Below are 25,949 nucleotides of genomic sequence, written 5' to 3'. Positions count from 1 at the left end.
GAGACCCTGTCTCTCATATATATATTCATATATATATATAGTATATATCATATATAATTATAAATATATATTGCATATATTGTATTTATAAATTTATATATAATATATATTTTTTAGGCTATAAGGCATGGCCTGTTGTTTCTATGATTCAAACCTGTATAGCATGTTCCTGTACTGAATTTTGTAGGTAACTGTAACAATGTATTTGTGTATCTAAACATAGAATAATACAGTAAAAGTATGGTAAGGTCACCCATGAGAGCAGCATTGTGTATGTGACCCATCACTGATAGGAATGTCATGTGACACATGACTTCTTTGCGAATGGGGGCTGCTCTGCTACCCCCTGGTTCCACAGGAACCAGGACTGGGAACATAGGCTGCTGTCTTCAAGGCTTCTGCAGTGCTGGCGAAGGACATGGGTCAAAGGCAGGTAAAAACACCCCGGAGCTTTCCTCCCATATTCCAGGTGCCTTTTTCTCAATTGAGTGTTCGCTTGTTTGGCACAAACCTAGATTTTCTGGCTGGGCGTGGGGGCTCATGCCTGTAATCCCAGCATCTTGGGAGGCCGAGGAGGGCAGATAACCTGAGGTCAGGAGTTCGAGACCTGCCTGGCCAACATGATGAAACCCCGTCTCTACTAAAAATACAAAAATTAGTCAGGTGCGGTGGCGGGTGCCTGTAATCCCAGCTACTTGGGAGGCTGAGACAGGAGAATCACCTGAACCCTAGAGGTGGAGGTTGAAGTAAGCCGAGATCGTGCCATTGCACTCCGGCCTGGGTGACAGAGCAAGATTCCCTCTCAAAACAAAAACAAAAACAACCTTGATTTTCTAGTGTCAAAGGACAGAATTACAACTAAATTACAACTAATTCGGTTAAAGATCTCAATTGGCCTTATTTGTGATCATAGACTCTAGAATCCAGCAACAGTCATGAGGAAGGTCAGAAAACAGCTCAGTTTCAGTTTGGTGATGTAGAACTTTAGCAGAAGTGACTCCTTTTTGATTTTTAGTCTTCTCTGTTGGGGCTCAGTGCAGAAACTTAGTCTGAAACAATGGTCTCCAGTAGCTTTTACTTAATACTAGAGCTCAGATAAAGTTGATTCTGACAGGTTTTCCCACCCTGTTTTTTCTTTTCTTTTCTGTTCTGTTCTTTTTTTTTTTTTTTCCGAGACAGAGTCTCTCTCTGTTGCCCAGGCTGGAGTGCAGTGGCACAATCCCGGCTCACTGCAACTTCTGCGTCCTGGGTTCAAGCAATTTTCTGCCTTAGCCTCCCAAGTAGCTGAGATTACAGGTGCCCACCACCCATGCCCGGCTAATTTTTGTATGTTTTTTCAATGTTTCTACGCAAGGACAGGTGCCCAGAGCTCCCCACTCCACCATTCTCACTGGCCTCTGGGGTCTGAATGGGTGATTTATGTCCCTTGAGTAAACAAAACCAAAAACTCTCCTCCCTAATTATTCACCAAATATTTACTGAGCCTCTGACAGTTAATAACACAGACACTGTCAAAGCCAGGTGGAGTGGCTCATACCTGTAATCCCAGCACTTTGGGCGACCAAGTTGGGAGGATCTCTTGAGCCCAGGAGTTCCCGACTAGGCTGGGCAGCGTAGTGAGATCCCATCTCTACAAAAAAATTTTTTTTTTTTTTTTTTTTTTTTTTTTTTTTTTTTTTTTTTTTTTTTTGAGACGGAGTCTCGCTCTGTCTCCCGGGCTGGAGTTGCAGTGGCCGGATCTCAGCTCACTGCAAGCTCCGCCTCCCGGGTTCACGCCATTCTCCTGCCTCAGCCTCCCGAGTAGCTGGGACTACAGGCGCCGCCACCTCGCCCGGCTAGTTTTTTGTATTTTTTAGTAGAGACGGGGTTTCACCATGTTCACCAGGATGGTCTCGATCTCCTGACCTCGTGATCCACCCGTCTCGGCCTCCCAAAGTGCTGGGATTACAGGCTTGAGCCACCGCGCCCGGCCCAAAAAAAATTTTTTTAATTAGCTGGGCATGGTGGCACATGCCTGTAGTCCCAGCAACACAGGAACCTGATGTAGGAGGATCACTTGAACCCAGGAAGTTGAGGCTGCAGTGAGCCATGATTGCCCTACTGCACTCCAGCCTGTGCAACAGAGAGAAACCCTGTCTCAAAAAAAAAACAAAAACCAGAATTCCAGGTTGTAGATTCCTGCACCATATTGACTCAGGATGTTTCTCAGCCACTTTGCCAACCGGGGACATCTATGGCCGGTAATGCCCCCAACCACCTGTGGGGGCCTGACACTGGAGGCACCCTGTCCACTCAGCCCACCTGTGTTATAGTTTGTACCTACATTCAGCAGTTCTCAAGCTCTTGTCCTGCATCCAAGAAGAATGAGGAGATGCTGACAATTGAAGGGTGAGGATGAGAGCAGAATTTTTTTTTTTTTTTGAGATAGAGTCTTGCTGTCACCCAGGCTGGAGTGCAGTGGCACTATCTCGGCTCACTGCAAGCTCCACCTCCCGGGTTCACATCATTCTCCTGCCTCAGCCTCCCGAGTAGCTGGGACTACAGGTGCCTGCCACCATGCCCAGCTAATTTTTTGTATTTTTTTTAGTAGAGATAGGTTTTTACCATGTTAGCCAGGATGGTCTCGATTTCCTGACCTCATGATCCACCTTCCTTGGCCTCCCAAAGTGCCGGGATTACAGGTGTGAGCCACCACGCCTGGCTGATGGGGGGAGAATTTTTTTGGGCGACAGAACAGCTCTCAGCGAAGAGGAGATGTGGGGGTGTGGTTTCTCTTTCAGTGTTGCTGGGTCTAGGGCTTTGTATGGACTCAGAATGTGGAGAATGTGTGCTGATTGGATCGTGAGTGTGCACAAAAGGTTAAAGTGAAGACACCACTCAAAGGTGGGCACAACAGTGTAGAAAACCAATTAGAAAAGCATAGTCTCTACTAAAAATGCAAAAAATTAGCCAGGCATGGTGGCAGGCGCCTGTTGTCCCAGCTACTCAGGAGGTTGAGGCAGGAGAATGGTGTGAACCCGGGAGGCGGAGCTTGCAGTGCTCTGAGATCTGGCCACTGCACTCCAGCCTGGGTGACAGAGCGAGACTCCATTTAAAAAAAAAAAAAAAGCCGGGCGCGGTGGCTCAAGCCTGTAATCCCAGCACTTTGGGAGGCCGAGACGGGCGGATCACGAGGCCAGGAGATCGAGACCATCCTGGCTAACACAGTGAAACCCCGTCTCTACTGAAAAAATACAAAAAACTAGCCGGGCGAGGTGGCGGGCGCCTATAGTCCCAGCTACTCGGGAGGCTGAGGCAGGAGAATGACGTAAACCCGGGAGGCGGAGCTTGCAGTGAGCTGAGATCCGGCCACTGTACTCCAGCCCGGGCGACAGAGTGAGACTCCGTCTCAAAAAAAAAAAAAAAAAAGATAAAGGTTTAAAGTTAATGAGCTGCCTGTAATCCCACACTTTGGGAGGCTGCGGCAGGAGGATTGCTTGAGCCCAGGAGTTCAAGATCAGGCTGGGTAACATAATGGGACCTGTCTCTACAAATATATTTTTTTAATTAGCCAGGTGTGGTGGTGGACACCTGTAGTCCCAGCTACTCAGGAGGCTGAGATGGGATGATCTCTTGAGCCCAGCAGGTTGAGACTGCAGTGTGTCATGATCATGCTGCTGCTCTGTAGCCTGGGCAATAGAGCAAGACCCTGTCTCAAAAAAAATTATTGTTAAATAAAAAGAGTTTATATAAGCATCCATCTTAAGAAGGTATTAATACAAATTTCTGCAGGTGAAGTTTAAATTAAAAACAGGCCGGGTGTGGTGGCTCACGCCTGTAATCCCAGCACTTTAGGAGGCCGAGGCAGGCGGATTACGAGGTCAGGAGATTGAGACCATCCTGGCTAACACAGTGGAACCCCATCTCTATTAAAGAATACAAAAAATTAGCCGGGTGTAGTGGCGAGCGCCTATAGTCCCAGCTACTCGGGAGGCTGAGGTAGGAGAATGGCGTGAACCCAGGAGGCGGAGGTTGCAGTGAGCCGAGATTGTGCCACTGCACTCCAGCCTGGGTGACAGAGCAAGACTCCGTCTCAAAAAAAAAATGAAAATAAAAACAAATTAAAAACAAAACATGAGCTAGGAAAAGAAGAGCCAATTGAACGTAAGGTAACCAGAAAAAAGAAAAGAATAAAATCAAGTCAAAAGGCAATAAAATAGAAAGTGAAACCACAAAGCGAAACTGTGGCACTTTGAAAAGATCAGTAACAATGATTAGCTCCTAGCAAGACCAATAAGAGACAAGGAGACTTCACTAATTTTTGTTGTCAGGAATGAAAGAAAGAACATTACTACAGACCCTACAGACATTAAAAGGATAGTAAGGGGATAAGAACAATGTTACACCAATACATTTGACAACTTAGATGAACGAATTCCTTGAAGATACAAGCATGACAATTGCAATAAAGGAATATTACAGAGCACTGTGGAAGAATTTACCTGGGGGATTATTCTAAGTCCAGAGGGGCCTTGAAAGTTTTCCCAGAAGTGATATTTAAACTGAGATCTGAGGGAGAAGCAGGATTTGACCAGGTTGATAGAATTGTGTTCCAGGCCAGGGAAATAGTGTGTGCAAAGGCCCTAAGGTTGGAATGACTTTCTGTGGCCAAAGAAAAAAGTTCACTCTAATGATGCATTTTGGTGTTTGATGACCACACACCATGTCCTTCTTGGGTCCAAACCCCCAAGCAAACCCGATTGGCTTGAACAGAAATGTTTAAAAAGATAAATGCAAACCCAGTAGTAAGAGAAACTTGGAAGTTTCTGCGCTGTAAACAGGAGGCAGTTTATCCTGTGAACTCTATCACAAACTATATCCAGAACTGACCTGGAACTGGAATTCCCTTTCACCTGGCTAATCAAACTTCTGAGCCTTTTTCCTCCCTGTAACTTTACCTCGTGAGCACTCACTACCCACTAGGCATTGCATTTCCTACTACAAGTTCTTTGAATCTAATGTCCACTACTCTTTTTTTTTTTTTTTTTTTTTGAGATGGAGTTTCACTCTTGTTGCCCAGGCTGGAGTGCAGTGATGCAATCTCAGCTCACCACAGCCTCCACCTCCTGGGTTCAAGCAATTTTCCTGCCTCAGCCTCCCAAGTAGCTGGGATTACAGGCGTGTGCCACCATGCCCGGCTAATTTTTTGTATTTAGTAGAGACGGGGTTTCACCATGTTAGGCTGGTCTTGACCTCCTGACCTCAGGTGATCTGCCCACCTCGGCCTCCCAAAGTGTTGGGATTACAGGCGTGAGCCACCGTGTCTGGCCTAATGTCTACTACTCTTAGCCCCGTTCTGCAGAACAGTATACTGAAGGCTCAAAGGAGGTAAGCTGTGCCTGAGGTCGCAGAGGCCAAGCCCTAACCACCATGTCCTCCCACTCCTGTCCATATTTGTTTAAATGTTGGCGCTGGTTAGGCTATGGTTTGTGTCTTGGGTGTGGGTTTCCAAACATCCCACTGCTGTCACCCTGTCTCATTCCCAGGAGTTCTCTTTAGAAGGAGAGACAAAAGGCTGGGCACGGTGGCTCACTCCTGAAATCCCAGTACTTTCGGAGGCTGAGGCAGGCGGATCACGAGGTCAAGAGATCGAGACCATCCTGGCCAACGTGGTGAAACCCTGTCTCTACTAAAAATACAAAAATTAGCTGGGCATGGTGGCTCCTGCCTGTAGTCCCAGCTACTCAGGAGGCTGAGGCAGGAGAATCGCTTGAACCTGGGAGGCAGAGTCTGCGTTGAGCCGAGATTGCTCCACTGCACTCCAGCCTGGGCAACAGAGCAAGACTCTGTCTCAAAAATAAAAATAAAAAAAAAAAGGAAAAAATGGTGAAAACCACCTAACCATCTCATCCATTTTTTCTCCTCTAATCTGCAGATCAGCAGCCAGAGAGGTGCCCGGGTCTGATGTATGTTTGGGGAAGGGGTGGGGAGAGGAGAGAGTCCCTTTCAGTGCTCAAGCCTGTGTGTGCAACTTCCTGCCAGTGAGGAAACTCTCAGCTTGAGAATCAGCCCTGGTTCTCCTTTCCCCGATCTGGCCTCACAGGAGGAGTTGGCAGGGAGCCTTGGGCCCCTCTGGCCTCTGCCGGATTTCCCAGCCAAACGCGGGGGAGAGATGCCCTGGACCATCTTGCTTCTTGCAGCTGGTGAGTCTGAAGCCCCCCTTTCAGATCCCCCACGCCTTTCCCCCCTTCCCCTGTCCACCTTGCCGCTCTGGGGGCAGAAACCAGTTCAGGGGCTGCCGTTCGAGGGCATCGAGGAGGCTGAGCCCTGGGCAGATGGGTTTGCCCATGAGCCTTGGAAATTCTCCAGCAGTGTTGCTTTTTTCTTGTTAGGCTCCTCATCACCCCCAAGTTTACGAATATCAGAAATATCACCCCTCTGGAGTCAACTGTGCCCACACCCCATGACTCAGCCCCGCTTGGTCTCCGAAGGCTCCTTGAGTGCTGGGGCAGGAGGAGGGTCTACCTAGGGGGATATCAGTGTGGCAGGGGTGGGTGGGGGTTGAAGGCTGGATGAGGGAGGGTTTATGTAGACCTCAACCTGGCCAGACACTCTGTTCAGAAGCCTGTGGGCAGTCAGGAGAGAGATGGGTCCCCAGGAAACTTCATCCTGCAGGAAGCTGTGCTCCAAAATCCATATTCCTCACCCCAGCCTGGAAAAGAAGATAAAAGTCCTCTGCCCTTCCTTCTCCTGCCCTCCCCATCACTCATCCCCTCCCGCTCCTGCCACCCCCCTCACTCACCTCCTCCCTCCTGCCATGATAGCCTCCTTGCTGCTCGTTTTTTAATTTTAATTTTTATTTTTAGATAGAGACAGGATCTCACTGTGTTCCCCAGGCTAGTCACAAATTCCTGGGCTCAAGCAATCTTCCCACCTTGGCCTCCCAAAGTGCTGGGATTACAGTCATGAGCCACTGCATCCGGCGTTTGCTCCTCCTTAAACACCCCCATGCCCCTTCCATCCCCTGGACCTTTGCCTATGCTGTTCCCTCTGCTGGAATGCCCTTCCCCAGCTCTCCAAATGGGTCCTTCCTCACTACTCAGGACTCAGCTCATGGGAGGCCAAGGTGGGAGGATTGCTTGAGGTGAGGATCTGGGCAACATAGTGAGATCCCATCTCTATACAAAATAAGCAAAATTAGCTAGCCAGGTTCACCAGCCTGGCCAACATGGTGAAACCCCGTCTCTACTAAAATTATAAAAATTAGCCGGGCGTGGTGGCACGTAGTCCCAGGTACTCAGGAGGCTGAGGCCACTGTACTCCAGCCTGGGCAACAAAGCAAGATTTTGTCTCTAAATAAATAGATAGTAAATAAATTAAATAAAAATAAAGTAATAAGGGTATAGTTGTGCTGCTGTGTAATAACCAATGCTATTACTGAAAATTGATGGCCAGGCATGGTAGCTCACGCCTGTAATCCCAGCACTTTGGGAGGCCAAGGTGGGCAGATCTCATGAGGTCAGGAGTTCGAGACCAGCCTGGCCAATATCGTGAAACCCCATCTCTACTAAAAATATAAAAATTGGCCAGACGTAGTGCCACATGCCTGTAATCATAGCTACCTGGGAGGCTGGAGGATCACTTGAATCCGGGAGGTGGAGGCTGCAGTGAGCCAAGATCACGCTAGTGCATTCCATCCTGGTGGCAGAGTAAGACTCCGACTCAAAGGAAAATGAAAAATGCGGTGGCTCACACCTGTAATCCCAGCACTTTGGGAGGCCGAGGCGGGCGGATCACGAGATCAGGAGATCGAGACCGTCCTGGCTAACACGGTGAAACCCTGTCTCTACTAAAAATACAAAAAATTAGCCGGGCATGGCGGCGGGCGCCTGTAGTCCTAGCTACTCAGGAGGCTGAGGCAGGAGAATGGCGTGAACCCGGGAGGTGGAGCTTGCAGTGAGCCGAGATCGCGCCACTGCACTCCAGCCTGGGCGACTGAGTGAGACTCCATCTCAAAAAAAAAAAAAGAAAAATGAAAATTAATTCAACTACAGGGAGCCGTCACCATGTGCCAGGCAGTGTGGGGTAGGGTCACTAGCCTCCCGACTCACAGAAAACACAAGGCCGAGGGAGGGTGATCTACTTGCCGGGGGCCACAAAGCCAGGTCAGCCTCCACTCTCACCACGCACCCACTCACCTTACCGTCTGCATCACAGGCTCCTTGGCGATCCCACGACCGTCCATCCGGCTGGTGCCCCCGCACCCAAGCAACCAAGAGGACCCCATCCACATCGCATGCATGGCCCCTGGGAACTTCCTGGGGGCGAATTTCACACTGTATCGAGGGGGGCAGGTGGTCCAGATCCTGCAGGCCCACGGAGACCAGCGCGGGGTGACATTTAACCTGAATGGCAGCAGCAGCGAGGCTTCAGGGGAACCCTTCCACTGCCAGTATGGAGTGTTAGGCGAGCTCAGCCAGCCCCAGCTGTCAGACCTCAGCGAGCCCGTGAACGTCTCCTTTCCAGGTAAGGCCATTCTATGGGATCTCACTGCCAGGGGCTTCATTTTCCCACACAGACCTCTCGTATGTACTGTTGCCTCAGAGACCTTCCCAGAAAAAGCCAGGCTTACACCCTGCCAGGACTTACTCGCCTTTCCTTTTTCCATCTTCTCAGCCAGCCCAAAAGGGGATTTGTTGGTTCACTGAGCTGAAGTCAGCTCACAGAGTCAACTTCAGGTATGGCTAGATCCAGGTGCTGAAAGCTGTCAGGAACCATTTGCCCCATCTCCGCTCCACATTGTTCTCTGTCTTATTGTCAGGTAGCCCATCTCCCTCATGGTACCAAAATTGTTGCTGTGATTCTTCCCATTTTGCAGATAAGGAAACTGAGGCACAGGAGGTACAGCTTATACACATGTAACAGGTAGCTAGTCTGGGATGCCATTGCCTTCCAAAAACCATGAATTACACCTCCGTGACCTACATTACTTCCCCTCTTGGCCACATACTTTTTTTTCCCCCCCCGAGACGGAGTTTTGCTCTTGTTGCCCAGGCTAGAGTGCAATGGCGTGATCTTGGCTCACTGCAGCCTCCGCCTCCTGGTTCAAGCAAGACTCCTGCCTCAGCCTCCCGAGTAGCTGGGATTACAGGTGTGTGCCACCATGCCCGGCTAATTTTTGTATTTTTAGGAAAGACGGGGTTTCACCATGTTGGCCAGGCCAGTCTCGAACTCCTGACCTCATGATCTTCCTGCCTCGGCCTCCCAAAGTACTGGAATTACAGGCATGAGCCACTGCACCTGGCTTTTTTTTTTTTTTAAATGAGACAAGGTTGTCCAGACTAGAGGGCAATGGCACAATCATAGCTCACTTCATCCTCAAATTCCTGTCCTCAAGTGATCCTCCCACCTCAGCCTCCTAAGTAGCTGGGACTACAGGTGTGCATCACCATGCCCAGCTAATTAAAAAAACATTATTTTAGAGATGAGGGTCTCGGCCGGGCGCAGTGGCTCAAGCCTGTAATCCCAGCACTTTGGGCGGCCGAGACGGGCGGATCACGAGGTCAGGAGATCGAGACCATCCTGGCTGACACGGTGAAACCCCGTCTCTACTTTAAAAATACAAAAAACTAGCTGGGCGTGGTGGCGGGCGCCTGTAGTCCCAGCTGCTCGGGAGGCTGAGGCAGGAGAATGGCGTGAACCCGGGAGGCGGAGCTTGCAGTGAGCTGAGATCCGGCCACTGCACTCCAGCCTGGGCGGCAGAGCGAGGCTCCGTCTCAAAAAAAAAAAAAGAGATGAGGGTCTCAAAATGTTGACCAGGGCCGGACATGTCTTGGGCGTGGGTTTCCAAACATCCCACTGCTGTCACCCTGTCTCATTCCCAGGAGTTCTCTTAGAAGGAGAGACAAAAGGCTGGGCGCGGTTTCACACCTGAAATCCCAGCGCTTTGGGAGGCTGAGGCAGGTGGATCACGAGGTCAAGAGATTGAGCCCATCCTGGCCAACATGGTGAAACCCTGTCTACTAAAAATACAAAAATTAACTGGGCATGGTGGCTTCTGCCTGTAGTCCCAGTTACTCAGGAGGCTGAGGCAGGAGAATCACTTGAACCTGGGAGGTGGAGTCTGCAGTGAGCCGAGATCACTCCACTGCACTCCAGCCTGGGAAACAGAGCAAGACTATGTCTCAAAAAATAAAAATAAAAAAGAGGAAAACATGGTGAAAACCACCTAACCATCTCATCCATCTTTTTCCCCTCTAATCTGGACATGGTGGCTCATGCTTGTAATCCCAATACTTTAGGACGCTGAGGTAGGTGGATCACCTGAGGTCAGAGCTGAAGACCAGCCTGACCAACGTGGTGAAACCCTATCTCTACTGAAAATACAGAAATTAGCTGGGCATGGTGGTGTGCGTGTATAATCCCAGCGGCTTGGGATGCTGAGGCAGGAGGATCATTTGAACCTGGAAGGCACAGGTTACAGTGAGCCAAGACAGTGCCATTGCACTCCAGCATGGGCGACAGAGCAAGATTCTGTCTCCAAAAAAAAAAAGATGTTGACCAGGCTAGTCTTGAACTCTTAACCTCAAGTGATCCTCCCACCTCAGCCTCCAGAGTAGCTGGGATTACAGATGTGAGTCACTATGCCCAGCATGAGCCACATAAGGCTTCTGGACACTTACTGTGCACCAGGAACTGTCCTTGGTCTTGCCCTCCTGCAGCTGACATTCCAGGCAGGTGAGGACAGATGATAAACATGAAATCCGACATGTATTCAACCTGCCAGCAGGGCACCAGATAAAATCCACCTGGGTGAGGATGTCATTATTTGAAGTAGAGTAGGGCGACTGGCCCAATGTTCTAATGGTCAGCCCTCTGGACTCTGAAGTAGAGTATTGCAATCAGGGAAGCCCTCTCTGAGGAGGTGGCATTTGAGCAAAGAACTGAATGATGAGGAGGAGCCAACCACGTGGATATCTGGGGCACATGTTGCAGGCAGAGGATACAGGCTGTGCAAAGGCCACGAGGCTGAAGCTTCCCTGGTGTGTCTGAGGAGCCCAGTATGGCTGAAGGATGGTGAACAAGGAAGAAAATAGGGAGAGGCGGGGCAGGGAGTTCACCAGGAGGATCGTGGGGGGCCTGGTAGACCACAGCAAGGATTTTAGCTTTTTACCCGAGTGAGACGGGAACCCCAGCAGGGCTGATGTCCTTTTCTGATCTCTGAGTGAGGAGGCTGGGCATGGGTTATGGGTCAAGAAGCAGGAGGGAGGAGCCCTCGATAGCCTTCTGTGTTACCATCAGTCAGAACTTTCCTGGCCGGGTGCAGTGACCCACGCCTGTAAGCCCAGGACTTTGAGAGGCTGAGGCGGGAGGATTCTTTTAGCCAAGGAGTTCAAGATCAGCCTGGGCAACATAGTGAGACCCTGTCTCTACAAAAAAAAAAAAAAATTAATTTTTTTTTAGATAGGGGTCTTGCATTGTTGACCAGGCTAGAGTGCAGTGGCGCAATCACAGCTCACTGCAGCCTCCACTTCCTGGGCTCAATCAATCCTCCCTTCTCAGTCTCCCTAGTAGCTGGGACTACAGCCTTGCATCACCATGCTTGGCTAATATTTCTATTTTTTGTAAAGACAGGGACTCACTATGTTGCCCAGGTTAGTCTCAAACTCCTGGGCTCAAGTGATCCTGCCACTCAGCCTCCTAAAATACTGGAATTACATGAGCCACCGCACGCCTGGCTCCGGCCAATTTTTTTATTTTTATTTTTTTGGAGACGGAGTCTCACTCTGTCGCCCAGGCTGCAGTGCAGTGGTGTGATCCTGGCTCACTGCAGCCTCTACCTCCGAGGTTCAAGCAATTCTGCCTCAGGCTCCCTAATAGCTGGGATTACAGGCGTGTGCCACCATGCCCAGCTAATTTTTGTATTTTAGTAGAGATGGGGTTTCACCATGTTGGCCAGGCTGGTCTCAAACTCCTGACCTCAGGTGATCCACCCTCCTTGGCCTCACAAAGTGCTGGAATTACAGGCGTGAGCCACCATGCCCGGCTAATTTTTTGTATTTTTTTTTTTTTTTTTTTTTAAGTAGGGGTTTCACAGTGTTAGCCAGGATGATCTTGATCTCCTGATCTGGTGATCCACCCACCTCGGCCTCCCAAGGTGCTGAGATTACAGGCGTGAGCTACCGTGTCCGGCTAATTTTTTTTTTTTTTCTTAATTAGCAGGGCCTGATGGCATGTGCCGGTAGGCTGAGGCAGGTGGATCACTTAAGCCGGGGAGGTAGAGGATATTGTGAGCCATGATCCCACCACTGCACTCCAGCCTGGGTGACAGACGGAGACCCTGTCTATAAAAACATTTTTTTTTTTTTTAATGTCTGACACAGAGTGTCACTCTGTTGCCCAGGCTGAAGTGCAATGGCCCGATCTCGGCTCACTGCAACCTCTGCCTCCCAGGCTCAAGCGATTCTCCTGCCTCAGCCTCCCGAGTAGCTGGGACTACAGGCGCCAACCACCCTGCTAATTTTTGTATTTTTTAGTAGAGATGGGGTTTCACCATGTTGGCCAGGGTGGTCTTGAACTCCTGACCTCAAGTGATCTGCCCATGTCGGCCTCCCAAAGTGCTGGGATTACAGGCATGAGCCCCACCACGCCTGGCCCAAAAAACTTTTAAAAAGAACTTTTTCGGCCAGGCGCGGTGGCTCAAGCCTGTAATCCCAGCACTTTGGGAGGCCGAGGCAAGTGGATCACAAGGTCAGGAGATCGAGACCATCCTGGCTAACACCGTGAAATCCCGTCTCTACTAAAAAAAAATACAAAAAATTAGCGGGGCGTGGTGGCGGGCGCCTGTAGTCCCAGCTACTCGGGAGGCTGAGGCAGGAGAATGGCGTGAACCTGGGGGACGGAGCTTGCAGTGAGCCGAGATCGCGCCACTGCACTCCAGCCTGGGCGACAGAGCAGACTCCGTCTCAAAAAAAAAAAGAAAAAAAAAAAAAAGAACTTTTTCACTGCAAAAAAGAATCTTGTTGCCAGCGGAGGCCAACACGCAGCTATGACAGAGCAGTTCTCTGTCCTTCCCGGCCTCGGGTTCCTCTATCAAAGGTCTCCTTCTCTCACCTTGGCCTTGTGGTCTTGGAGTTGGGAGCTGACAACACCCCTTCTGCCCCAGGTGAATCAATGAACAAGGCTGACATTGTGAGAACACCAAGCGTCTGTCTTCTTCCCCCTCCTGGCTTAGCTCCTCACCTCCCTTGGGGTCGGGGCATCTCCTCTTTCTCCAGGAAGGGGAAGCCAAGTCCTGTGCTGAGAAGGTGACTCTGGAACTGCCACTCCCATGCCTGTGTGACTAGCTTCTGGGTGGATCTCAGGGTCTACCATTGGGCTGGGGGTGGATGTCATCTGGCCACTGGCACCCAGACTGCAAGTAATAAAAACCTGACTCACACTGGCTCTACCAACAAGAGGGGATTTGTTGGTTCACTGAGCTGAAGTCAGTTAACATGGCTGACTTCAGATGTGGCTGGATCCAGGCGCTGAAAAATGACGGGAAGCATTTGCCTTCTCAGCTCCTCTTCTGTCTTATTCTCAGGTTGTTTCTCCCCCTCACGGTGACAAAATTGTGCCCTGAAGCTTCAGATATATATTCTCTCCTTTTTTTTTTTTGAGACCGATTCTGGCTCTGTCACTCGGACTGGAAGGCAGTGGTGCAATCTCGACTCACTGCAGCCTCCGCCTTTCAGGTTCAACACAGGCACTTGCCACCACGCCCGGCTAATTTTTGTATTTTTAGTAGAGACAGGGTTTCACTGTGTTGGCCAGGTTGATGTCGAACTCCTGACCTCAGGTGATCCACCCTCCTCAGCCTCCCAAAGTGCTGGGATTACAGGCATGAGCCACCGTGCCCAGCCATCTCTTTTTTTGTTTGTTTCTTCAGACAGGGCGGGTTCTCTCTATGTCACCTAGGCTGGAGTGCAGTGGCACGATCTCAGCTCACTGCAGCCTCCACCTCCTGGGTTCAAGCTATTCTTGTACCTCAGCCTCCCAAGTACCTGGAATTACAGGCGTGCACCACACCTGGCTAATTATTTGTGGGGTTTTGTTGTTTTTGTTTTGTTTTGTTTTGTTTGTTTTCGAGACGGAGTCTTGCTCTGTCACCCAGGCTGGAGTGCAGTGGCACGATCTCAGCTCACTGCAACCTCTGCCTCCTGAGTTCAAGCAATTCTCCTGCCTCAACCTCCTGAGTAAGTGGGACTACAGGCACATGCCAGCATGCCTGGCTAATTTTTTGTATTTTTATTAGAGACGGGGATTCAGTGTTAGCCAGAATGGTCTCAATCTCCTGACTTTGTGATCCGCCCGCCTTGGCCTCCTAAAGTGCGGGGATTACAGGCGTGAGCCACCGCGCCTGGCCAATTATTTATGTTTTTATTTTTTATTTTTTATTTATTTTATTTTATTTTATTTTATTTTTTTGAGACGGAGTCTCGCTTAGTCGCCCAGGCTGGAGTGCAGTGGCCAGATCTCAGCTCACTGCAAGCTCCGCCTCCTGGGTTCACGCCATTCTCCTGCCTCAGTCTCCCGAGTAGCTGGGACTATAGGCGCCTGCCACCTCGCCTGGCTAATTTTTTGTATTTTTTAGTAGAGACGAGGTTTCACCGTGTTAGCCAGGATGGTCTCGATCTCCTGACCTCATGATCCGCCCGTCTTGGCCTCCCAAAGTGCTGGGATTACAGGCTTGAGCCACCGCACCTGGCCTTTATGTTTTTAATATAGACAGAATTTCCCTGTGGCTAGACTGGTCTTGAGCTCCTGGCCTCAAGTAATCCACCTGCCTTAGGCTCCCACAATGTTGGGATTACATGCATGAATCACTGCTCCTGGCTTAAGAGATCTATCCTATGCAATGCTAGGCAGAGGAGTAAAACTCTTTTCCCAGTGGTACCTCCAAAGGCCCAGACTTAGCTCTCATTGGCTTCACTTGGGTTACGTGCTCATCCTGAACCAATCATAATAGCCAGGAGTGAGGGATATGCTAATTGGCCAGACACAAAGTTTGCTAAGTCTCTTGGGTCCATCTGCATTCATGTTCTTTGGTTGGGGGTTATGGGGTAAGGGCTGGCTACTCAAAGGTTACCTGGAGAGATGGTACTGACCTGCCCACTCTCTTTTCTGATTTTCCTCCAGTGCCCACTTGGATCTTGGTGCTCTCCCTGAGCCTGGCTGGTGCCGTCTTCCTCCTCGCTGGGCTGGTGGCTGTTGTCCTGGTGGTCAGAAGAGGTAACAGCATGCAAAGAAAGCCTGGCACACAAGTTGCCAGTTGACAACTTCTGGAACCTGAAAATGTGCTTACACTCACAACTCACACCGTTTTGTTTTCAGGTTCAATAATTTGTTCATCACACCCCTTTTAAAAATATTTATTTATTTATTATTTTTCTTCTCAGGCAGAGTCTCGCTCTGTTGCCCAGGCTGGAGTGCAGTGGTGCGATCTCGGCTCACTGCAACCTCCGCCTTCGAGGTTCAAGCGATTCTCCTGCCTCAGCCTCTCAAGTAGCTGGGATTACAGGTGTGCACTACCATGCTTGGCCAATGTTTGTATTTTTAGTAGAGATGGGGTTTTGCCATGTTTCCCGAGCTGGTCTTGAACTCCTGACCTCAGGTGATCCGCCTGCCTCGGCCTCCCAAAGTGTTGGGATTACAGGCATGAGCCACAGTCCCTGGCCTAAAAATTTTGTATTTGGAGACTCACTCTGTCACCCAGGCTGGAGTGCAATGGCAGGATCATAGCTCGCTGCATCCTTGACCTCCTGGGCTCAAGCAGTTCTCCTGCCTCAGTCTCCAAAGTAGCTGGGACCACAGGTGCGTGCCACCACACGCAGCTAATTATTTATTTAATTTTATTTTATTTTTTATTTATTTATTTTTTTTTGAGACGGAGTCTCGCTCTGTCGCCCAGGCTGGAGTGCAGTGGCGCAATCTCGGCTCACTACAAGCTCCGCCTCCCGGGTTCACGCCATTCTCCAGCCTCAGCCTCCCGAGTAGCTGGGACTACAGGCGCCCGCCACTGCGCCCGGCTAATTTTTTCTATTTTTTTAGTAGAGACGGGGTTTCACCATGGTCTCGATCTCCTGACCTTGTGATCCGCCCGCCTCGGCCTTCCAAAGTGCTGGGATTACAGGCGTGAGCCACCGCGCCCGGCCTATTTTTTTTTTAAGACAGGGTCTTGCTATGTTGCCCAGGCTGGGTAACTCCTGGGTTCAAGCAATCCTCTCACCTCAGCCTCCCAAAAGTTCTGGGACCGCAGGCGCACACTACCATACCCAGCTAATTTTTTTAAAATATTTTTTGTTGACTGGGTGTGGTGGTTCACGCCTGTAATCCCAGAACTTTGGGAGGCCAAGGTGGGCAGATCACCTGAGGTTGAGAGTTCAATACCAGCCTGACCAACATGGAGAAACCCTATCTCCACTAAAAATACAAAATTAGTTGGGTGTGGTGGCGCATGCCTGTAATCCCAGCTACTCGGGAGGCTGAGGCAGGAGAATCACTTGAACCCAGGACGTGGCAGTTGCGGTGAGCTAAGATTGTGCCATTGCACTCCAGCCTGGGTAACGAGCAAAACTCCGTCTCAAAAAAAAAATTTTTTTTGTTGTTGAGATAGGGTCTTGCTATGTTGCCCAGGTTGGTCTTGAACTCCTGGGCTCAAGTGATCCTCCTGCTTCAGCCTCCCAAAATGCTGGGATTACAGGCATGTGCCAGCATGCCCAGCCAAATTGTGTGTGTGTGTGTGTGTGTGTGTGTGTATTTTGAGATGGAGTCTCACCCTGTGACCCAGGCTTGAGTGCAGTGAGGTGATCTCGACTCACTTGCTCTATTGCCAGGCTGGAGTGCAGTGGCACGATCTTGGCTCACTGCAACCTCCGCCTCGTAGGTTCAAGCGATTCTCATGCCTCAGCTTCCCGAGTAGCTGGGACTACAGGTGCGTGCCACCACACCCAGCTAACTTTTGTATTTTTAGTGGAGACAGGGTTTCACCATGTTGTCCAGGATGGCCCAGCACTTTGGGAGGCCAAGGTGGGCAGATCACAAGGTCAGGAGTTTGAGACCAGCCTGGGCAATATGGTGAAACCCCATCTCTACTGAAAACACAAAAATTAGCCAAGCGTGGTGATGTGTACCTGTAGTCCCAGCTACATGGGAGGCTGAGGCAGAAGAATTGCTTGAACCCAGGAGGCGGAGGTTGCAGTGAGTCGAGATCACACCACTGCACTCCAGCTTGGGCAACAGAATGAGACTCCATCTCGAAAAACAAAACAAAAAACAAACAAAAATCTGAGGCCTTCCAGGCCAGGCGGGGTGGCTCATGCCTGTAATCCCAGCACTTTGGAAGGCCGAGGCGAGTGGATCAGTCGAGGTCAGGAGTTCGAGACGAGTCTGGCCAAAATGACGAAACCTCTACTAAAATACAAAAATAGCTGGGCCTGGTGGTGCGCACTTGTAATCCCAGCTACTCGGGAGGCTGAGGCAGGAGAATCGCTTAAATCCAGGAGGCAGAGGTTACAGTGAGCCAAGATTGAGCCACTGCACTCCAGCCTGGGTGACAAAGTGAGACTCTGTCTTAAGAAAAAAAAAAAAAAAAAAAAAAAAACAGAAATTGCCGGATACAGTTAGGACCAAAATCTAACACATGCTCATTTCTTTTTTGTTCCAGTTAAACTCAAAAATTTACAGAAGAAAAGGTGAGATCATCCTTGGAGACCCACAGAGGGAGGTTTGGGGATAGAAGGACACTTCCCTGGCGGGGTGGGCACTCCATGCCCCCCCACAAACAGCGCCTCCTGGTGGGCATGCTGCATAATGGAAACAGGTGCCATTTATTAAGTGCCTCCTGTGTGCTGGAGGACTGTGCTAGGACTCTCTGAAGCTGGAGCTCCTTATCCTTATGGCAGCCCTGGAAACAGGCACTATGAATAGCCCTGTTTTACAAAAGAGAGGACTGAGGCTCAGCGCTGAGTCACAGAGCGAGCAGTTTGCCCAGGGAGAGGCCCTTCCCCATACCCCTTTACCCCCAGCTGCCAGAAAATGGTCACAATCACTCTAGACACCCACAAGCAGTTTCTAAAGAATGCCCCTGGGTGGCCAGGCGCCGTGACTCACGCCTGTAATCCCAGCACTTTGGGAGGCCGAGACGGGCGGATCACGAGGTCAGGAGATCGAGACCATCCTGGCTAATACAGTGAAACTCCGTCTCTACTAAAAATACAAAAATTAGCCGGACGTGGTAGCGGGCGCCTGTAGTCCCAGCTACACGGGAGGCTGAGGCAGGAGAATGGCGTGAACCCAGGAGGCGGAGCTTGCAGTGGGTGGAGATGGCGCCACTGCACTCCAGCCTGGGTGACAGAGCGACACTCCGTCTCAAAAAAAAAAAAAAAAAAAAATGCCCCTGGGGTTGTGCGATGCCCAATTGCACTGTAGGCAATGGCCCAAGTTCCTGGGCGCCAGGATGTCCTAACTGGCCCTGGCCTTAGTTTCTCTCCTCTGAGAGTGGGGAGACATCCTGCTGCCTGGTGGTAAAGACCTGCTCTGGAGATTGAATCCCAGCTTCACCTGGCTGTGGACCTCCTACCCAGAAGAATATATATATGTATTTTTTTTTTAGACAGAGTCTCACTCTGTCGCCCAGACTGGAGTGCAGTGGCGCAATCTCAGCTCACTGCAACCTCCGCCTCCCGGGTTCAAGAGATTCTCCTGCCTCAGACTCTGGAGTAGCTGGGACTACAGGCATGCACCACCACACCTGGCTAATTTTTGTATTTTTTAGTAGAGATGGGGTTTCACCATGTTGTCCAGGCTGGTCTTGAACTCCTGACCTCAAGTGATCCCCCGCCTCGGCCTCCCAAAGTGCTGGGATTACAGGTGTGAGCCCCCGCACCTGGCCCAAGAGAATTTCCATGTTTTTTTTCTTTCCCCGGCCGAGGGGCTGTCCTACAGTGTGACAGCTCCAGAAATCAGGATGTTACTGCTTTTCTGTGAGGAAGACCCATCGGTCAGTGGGTGGGGAGCAAAGGCTATGTTTTGGTTGTGGTTTGGGGCTAGAGCTTTCCCAATCAAGCCTCCTGACTCAAGGAGCAACCCTGGTCCCTGTCACTTTCTCCTGAATTCCTTTGCAGAGATCGAGAATCCTGCTGGGCCCAGATTAACTTCAACAGCCCAGGTCTGTGCCTCCACACTCCTGACTCCGGTGGGGAAAGGATTACACCTCCAAATGCCATCAGACCTCATCACACGCCACTCAAATTTCTGTGACTGCTTGTTCCCTTTAGGGTCAAAACACACCCTCACCACCTCTTCCCCTGGGTTCTCACCTTCTCTCCTTTAACTTAACCTAAAGGTCACCTCTTCTGGGAAGCCTTCCCTGACTCCCTAGACAGGGTCTGTGCCTGCTACTTACAGGACCCCAGGACCGACCATTCTTCTTACCCCTTGGTAGAAATACAATTAGGTGGCCTGGTGCGGTGGCTCACGCCTGTAATCCCAACACTTTGGGATGCCGAGGCAGGCGGATCACAAGGTCAGGAGATCGACACCATCCTGGCCAACGTGGTGAAACCCTGTCTCTACTAAAAATATGAAAATTAGCTGGGCGTGGTGGCGCGTGCCTGTAATCCCAGCTGCTTTGGAGGCTGAGACAAGAGAATCGCTTGAACCCAGGAGGCAGAGGTTGCAGTGAGCCAAGATGGCACCACTGCACTCCAGCCTGGTGACAGAGCAAGACTCTGCCTCAAAAAAAGGAAGAAAGAAACAAAAATGGGCCGGGCGCGGTGGCTCAAGCCTGTAATCCCAGCACTTTGGGAGGCCGAGGCGGGTGGATCACGAGGTCAGGAGATCGAGACTATCCTGGCTAACATGGTGAAACCCCGTCTCTACTAAAAATACAAAAAAAAAACTAGCCGGGCGTGGTGGCGGGCGCCTGTAGTCTCAGCTACTTGGGAGGCTGAGGCGGGAGAATGGCGTGAACCCGGGAGGCGGAGTTTGCAGTGAGCCGAGATCACGCCACTGCACTCCAGCCTGGGAGACACAGCGAGACTCCGTCTCAAAAAAAAAAAAAAAAAAAAAAAGAACCTCAAAAAAAGGAAGAAAGAAACAAAAATGAAACAGAATTAAGTGATCATTGGGTGCTTGCATATTTAATACTCATTTCCTCTGCTGGACAGCCAGCTCCATGGGGAAAGGACCGTGTCTATCTCGGGGACTCCGGGGCCACACTTGCCTTCCAGAGCATGTCATTCTGCCAGCTTCCCCAAGGGGGTGAGAGGCAGCCAGTCTGTCATGTAGGATGTTCTCTTGAAGGCACCCCAAGCAGAGAAATGTATTCTCTGTATTTCATTCCTGGTCTGACACGCATATTTATTGAGCACTTCCTGTGTGCTGAGGTCTGGGAGGGTCCTTTTATAACCAAGACAGATGTGCGCTCTGTGCACAAGCCCATTCTCCAATGGGGAACAGCCTGTGGTAGCACCAGACTGTGTCTGGGACAAGGCAGGTGGTCCCCTGAGGAAGTGATGCTTTGCTTTTTTTTTTTTGAGGCGGAGTTTCACTCTTGTTGCCCAGGCTGGAGTGCAATGGCACAATCTCGGCTCACCACAACCTCCGCCTCCCAGGATCAAGCAATTCTCCTGCCTCAGCCTCCCTAGTAGCTGGGATTATAGGCATGCGCCACCACGCCCAGCTAATTTTTGTATTTTTAGTAGAGACGGGGTTTCTCCATGTTGGTCAGGCTGGTCTCGAACTCCCGACCTCAGGTGATCCACCCGCCTCGGCCTCCCAAAGTGCTGGGATTACAGGCGTGAGCCACTGCGCCCGGCCTCCTTTTTTTTTTTTTTTGAGGCACAGTCTAGCTGTGTTGCCCAGGTTGGAGTGCAGTGGCCTGATCTCAGCTCACTGTAACCTCTGCCTCCCGGGTTCAAGCGATTTTCCTGCCCCAGCCTCTCGAGTAGCTGGGATTACAGGCGTGAGCCACCACGCCCAGCTAATTTTTGTATTTTTAGTAGAGGTAGGGTGTCACCATGTTGGCCTGGCTGGTCTCGAACTCATGACCTCAGGTATCTACCCACCTCAGCTTCCCAAAGTGCTGAGATTACAGGCAGTTACAGGCATGAGCCATCGCGCCCAGCCCTGTTTTTTGTTGTTTTTCTCTTTGTTTTTGAGACAGAGTCTTGCTCTGTCACCCAGACAGGAGCACAGTGGCTCAATCATAGCTCACTGCAGCCTTGACCTCCTAGGCTGAAGTGATCCTCCCCTCTCAGCCTCCTGAGTAGCTGGGACCACAGGTACACACCACCACATTCAGCTACTTTGTAAATTTTTTTTTTCTAGAGACAAAGAATTGTGTTGCCTAGGCTGGTCTTGAACTCCTGGGCTCAAGTGATCCTCCCTCCTTGGCCTTCCAAAGCATTGGGATTACAGCCGTGAGCCACCTCACCTGGCTAGAAGTGATGTTTAAGCAGAGACCTACAAACATGGGTGATGGAGGCCAGGTGCAGTGACTCCCGCCTCTAATCCCAGCACTTTGGGAGGCCGAGGCAGGCAGATCTCTTGGGGCCAGGAGTTCGAGACCAGCCTGGCCAACATGGTGAATCCCAATCTCTACTAAAAATATAAAAATTAGCTGAGTGTAGTGGTGCATGCCTGTAATCCCAGCTATTAGGACGCTGAGGCAGGACAATCATTAGAACCCAGGAGGCAGAAATTGCAGTGAGCCAAGATTGCGCCATTGCACTCCAGCCTGGGCAACAGAGTGAGACTCCTTCTCAAAAACGAGAAAAAACAAAAAAATAGGTGATGGAGCAATTGGAGGAGAGCCTGGGGAGGAGGAGGAGCTGGCAGGTGCTCCTTCTGGAAGGCCTGAGATAAGATTCCCATTTTCCCCAGGGCAGTGAGATCCCCCCTAGGAAGGCTGTGTGTAGAAGGACTAGGTTCCGTTTGTAGCTGTGAACAGTTCACCATGCAGAATGGGTTGAAAGGGCGCCATAGAGGATGCTGGGAGATGGACCCCAATTGCTTCCCTGTGGGCGGGGATGGCAGGGAGCAGGGAAGTTACAACTGGTCCCCAGTCCTGGGTTTTCTTTCTCTTTCTGTTTCAGACATGTCCTTCGATAACTCCCTGTTTACCGTCTCTGGGGTGAGTGGTTCTTTTTCTTGGAACCAGTTTTCTGCTGACCGTCCTACCTGGAGAATGGGGCGGGCTCAAGGGGCACCACGAGGCTAAGTTGACCTGCTGTCTCTAAGCTGCGGGGGGCAAAGAAAAGCCCAGAATCGCTAAACAGGGACTTGGTGAGCCAAGCATTGGCTCTGAAAAATCCCAGGGGGTGTGGGGATTGAAGGTGGTGACGTCAGGCTGTTGTGTGGCCACAGGCAGGCCTCTTGGGGGTATGTCCTGGCCTGGTCAGTGCTGCCTTTGGTCTCAGTCTTTACTGCCCCTCAGAATGGTGACAGAGGATTCCGGGTGACCTGGTGGCCTCTCTGAGGTTATTCATGGAGACTTGTGACAATCTGATGCATGCTGTGATCAGTCCCCTCTGGGTATAAAGAAAATGAAGTTGCTGGGCATGGTGGCTCACGCCTGTAATCCCAGCACTTTGGAAGGCCAAGGTGGGCGGGTCAGGAGTTTGAGACCAGCCTGACCAATATCGTGAAACCTCATCTCTGCTAAATACAAAAAATTAGCCAGGCGTGGTGGTGCATGCTTGTAATCTCAGCTACTTGGGAGGCTGAGACAGGAGAATCACTTGGACCCAGGAGGTGGAGGTAGCAGTGAGCCAAGTTTGAGCCATTGCACTCCAGCCTGGACTACAAGAGCAAAACTCCATTTCAAACAAAGAAACAAATAAAAATAAAAAAGTAAAAATGCCAAGATTACCCCAAAATGTAGCTGTGCAGAGAGTCCCACAGACCCAGGTTTAAATCTCAGCTCTGACACTGTGTGACGTTGGGGAACAATATCCCCCAAAAGCAGAGGGGAGGAATTTTTTTTTTTTTTTTCGAGACGGAGTCTAGCTCTGTTGCCCAGGCTGGAGCGCAGTGGCATGATCTTGGCTCACACAACTCCCGAATCCCGGGTTCAAGTGATTCTCATGCCTCAGCCTCCCAGGTAGCTGGGATCACAAGAACGTGCTACCACACCCAGCTGATTTTTGTATTTTTAGTAGCGACGGGGTTTCACCATGCTGGCCAGGCTGGTCTCAAACTCTTGACCTCAGGTGATCCACCCGCCTCGGCCTCTCAAAGTGCTGGGATTACAGGCGTGAGTCACCATGCTGGCTGGCTGCAGAAGCTGCTTTAGACAGGAGATCGGGAAAGTCTGAGATGGGTGACAAGCAGGAGGTGGAGAAGATTGGGGATGATTGATCCAGGCTGAGGACACATTTTTGGCACAGCCCAGGAAGCTGGGGTGGAGCGAGGAGTCGGAGGGGACCCCATGGGGAGCTTTGACTTGACCGCTATTGAGCTGGGAGCCTGGGAGGGTTCCCAGTATAGGAGGGAGGGGACCGGATTCAGGTGCATACAGGCGCCCTCTGGTGGCTTCTGCAGGGAGGACAGATTTGGGGAAAGCAGGGATCAGGGGAAGGCAGGAGCCTGGAGACTGAAGAGCAGGGCCAAGGGTGCACCAAGGGGTGGGTGGTTTGGCCCAAAATGTTGGCAGTGGAGTTCGAAGAAGTGATCAGATGCAGGTTAGGGGAGAGAAAGCACAGAGCTCGTTTTTGATGAGGGGGCCAAAGGAGAAGAGGGAGGCCAAGGAGGGCGAGGCTTGGAGGGTCAGGAGCGTAGAGTCGTCCACGGCCTGGGAGCAGATGGAGAGGGGAGTCTGCAGTTCCGGAGAGAGGTCAGTTCTAGAGATAGACTAGGAGTGCCCGGGATACAGATGGCAGGAAGGAAGGGGGCTTGGCATGGGCCCGTGCAGCCCTCTGAGGTCTTTGCTTCCAGAATAAATCCTGAGGCCATAAGAAAAACCCGGCAGGCAGGGCTCGATTTAAATGTTTCCATGAGAATCCACACTGCGCAGAATACCAGCCTGGTGATGCCCCCTCTCCCCACTTTTTGAGGTAGTTTTTATTTATTTATTTTTGTTTGTTTGTTTTTTGAGATGGAGTCTTGCTCTGTCACCCAGGCTGGAGGGCAGCGGCATGATCTCGGTTCACTGCAACCTCCGCCTCCTGGATTCAAGCGATTCTCCTGCCTCCGCTTCCTGAGTAGCTGGGATTACAGGTGCCCCCCACCACGCCTGGCTAATTTTTGTATTTTTAGTAGGGATGGTTTTTCACCATGTTGGCCAGGCTGGTCTCCAACTCCCGACCTCAGGCGATCCACCTGCCTTGGTCTCCCAAAGTGCTGGGATTACAGGCGTGAGCAACCGTGCCCAGCCTTTTATTTGTTTTTTACTTGTTTTTTGTTTTTTTCTTAAGGACGAGGTGTGGTGGCTCATGCCTGTAATCCCATCACTTTAAGAGGCTGAGGTGGGAAGATTGCTTGAGCCTGGGAGGTTGAGTCTGCAGTGAGCTATTATTGCATCACTGCACTCCAGCCTGGGTGACAGAGCAAGACTTTGTCTCAAACAAACAAAAAATGTCAGTATGAAAAACATTCACCTGTCAAAATATACAATAAAGTTTTCTTACTAAGTCACACTTCTTCATCCATTGGTATTCCTTTCTGCAGACATGCAGGTAACCACTGTTAGCAGCTGCATGTGGCAAACACACGCAGAGGTGGATCTGTACCTTCACCTACCACCCCTGCCAATTTTTTTTTGAGACAGGGTCTTGCCCTGTCTCCCAGGCTGCAGTGCGCGGTGGCACCATCATAGCTCACTGCAGCCTTGATCACCTGGGCTCAAAAGATCCTCCAGCCTCAGCCTCCTGAGTAGCTGGGACCACAGGCATCCACCACCATGCCCGGCTAATTTATTTTTATTTATTTATTTATTTTTCTTCTTTTTATTTATTTATTTTTCTTATTTTTATTTTTATTTTTTATTTATTTTTTGTTGTTGTTGAGACGGAGTCTTGCTCTGTCGCCCAGGCTGGAGTGCTGTGGCTGGATCTCAGCTCACTGCAAGCTCCGCCTCCCAGGTTTACGCCATTCTCCTGCCTCAGCCTCCCAAGTAGCTGGGACTACAGGCGCCCGCCACCTCACCCGGCTAGTTTTTTGTATTTTTTTAGTAGAGACAGGGTTTCACTGTGTTCGCCAGGATGGTCTCGATCTCCTGACCTCATGATCCGCCCGTCTCGGCCTCCCAAAGTGCTGGGATTACAGGCTTGAGCCACCGCACCCGGCCTATTTTTATTTTTAAATTTTATTTTATTTTATTTTATTTTTTATTTTTTATTTTTTTTGAGACGGAGTCTCACGCTGTTGCCCAGGCTGGAGTGCAGTGGCGCGATCTCGGCTCACTGCAAGCTCCGCCTCCCGGGTTCCCGCCATTCTCCTGCCTCAGCCTCCTGAGTAGCTGGGACTACAGGCGCCCGCCACCGCGCCCGGCTAATTTTTTGTATTTTTAGTAGAGACGGGGTTTCACTGTGGTCTCGATCTCCTGACCTTGTGATCCGCCCGCCTCGGCCTCCCAAAGTGCTGGGATTACAGGCTTGAGCCACCGCGCCCGGCCAAATTTTATTTTATTTATTAATTTTTTGAGATAGAGTTTTGTTCTTTTGTCCAGACTGGAGTAAAGGGTGGCATGATCTCGGCTCACTGCAACCTCCTGGGTTCAAGTGGTTCTCCTGCCTCAGCCTCCCAAGTAGCTGGGATTATAGGCACCTGCCACCATGCCTGGCTAATTTTTTTTTTTTTTTTTTTTTTGAGACGGACTCTCGCTCTGTAGCCAGGCTGGAGTGTAGTGGCGTCATCTTGGCTCACTGCAACCTCAACCTCCTGGGTTCAAGCGATTCTCCTGCCTCAGCCTCCCAAGTGGCTGGGAG

At 50.6% G+C, this 25,949-nt stretch overlaps 1 protein-coding gene across 3 annotated transcripts in view; it reads left to right on the top strand.

Annotated features, from left to right (window-relative positions):
• Positions 1 to 25,949, top strand: part of C19H19orf38 (chromosome 19 C19orf38 homolog) — a 37,551-nt gene that overhangs the window by 8,195 nt on the left and 3,407 nt on the right. Inside the window, exons 2-7 of one of the 3 annotated variants that reach the window (XM_050770698.1) lie at positions 6,083 to 6,182; positions 8,197 to 8,505; positions 15,160 to 15,252; positions 17,687 to 17,714; positions 19,146 to 19,189; positions 22,119 to 22,156. In XM_050770698.1, the coding sequence (XP_050626655.1) occupies positions 6,083 to 6,182; positions 8,197 to 8,505; positions 15,160 to 15,252; positions 17,687 to 17,714; positions 19,146 to 19,189; positions 22,119 to 22,156 (612 nt within the window). Of the gene's footprint in view, positions 1 to 5,941; positions 6,183 to 8,196; positions 8,506 to 15,159; positions 15,253 to 17,686; positions 17,715 to 19,145; positions 19,190 to 22,118; positions 22,157 to 25,949 lie in introns of those variants that run through there. The other 2 variants (XM_050770696.1, XM_050770699.1) reach the window with 2 other exon arrangements.

Source organism: Macaca thibetana, chromosome 19 (assembly GCF_024542745.1).
Source record: "Macaca thibetana thibetana isolate TM-01 chromosome 19, ASM2454274v1, whole genome shotgun sequence".
Taxonomy (NCBI): domain Eukaryota; kingdom Metazoa; phylum Chordata; class Mammalia; order Primates; family Cercopithecidae; genus Macaca; species Macaca thibetana.
The sequence above is the reverse complement of the archived record's forward strand: the minus strand, read 5'-3'. Positions and strand labels throughout refer to the sequence as shown.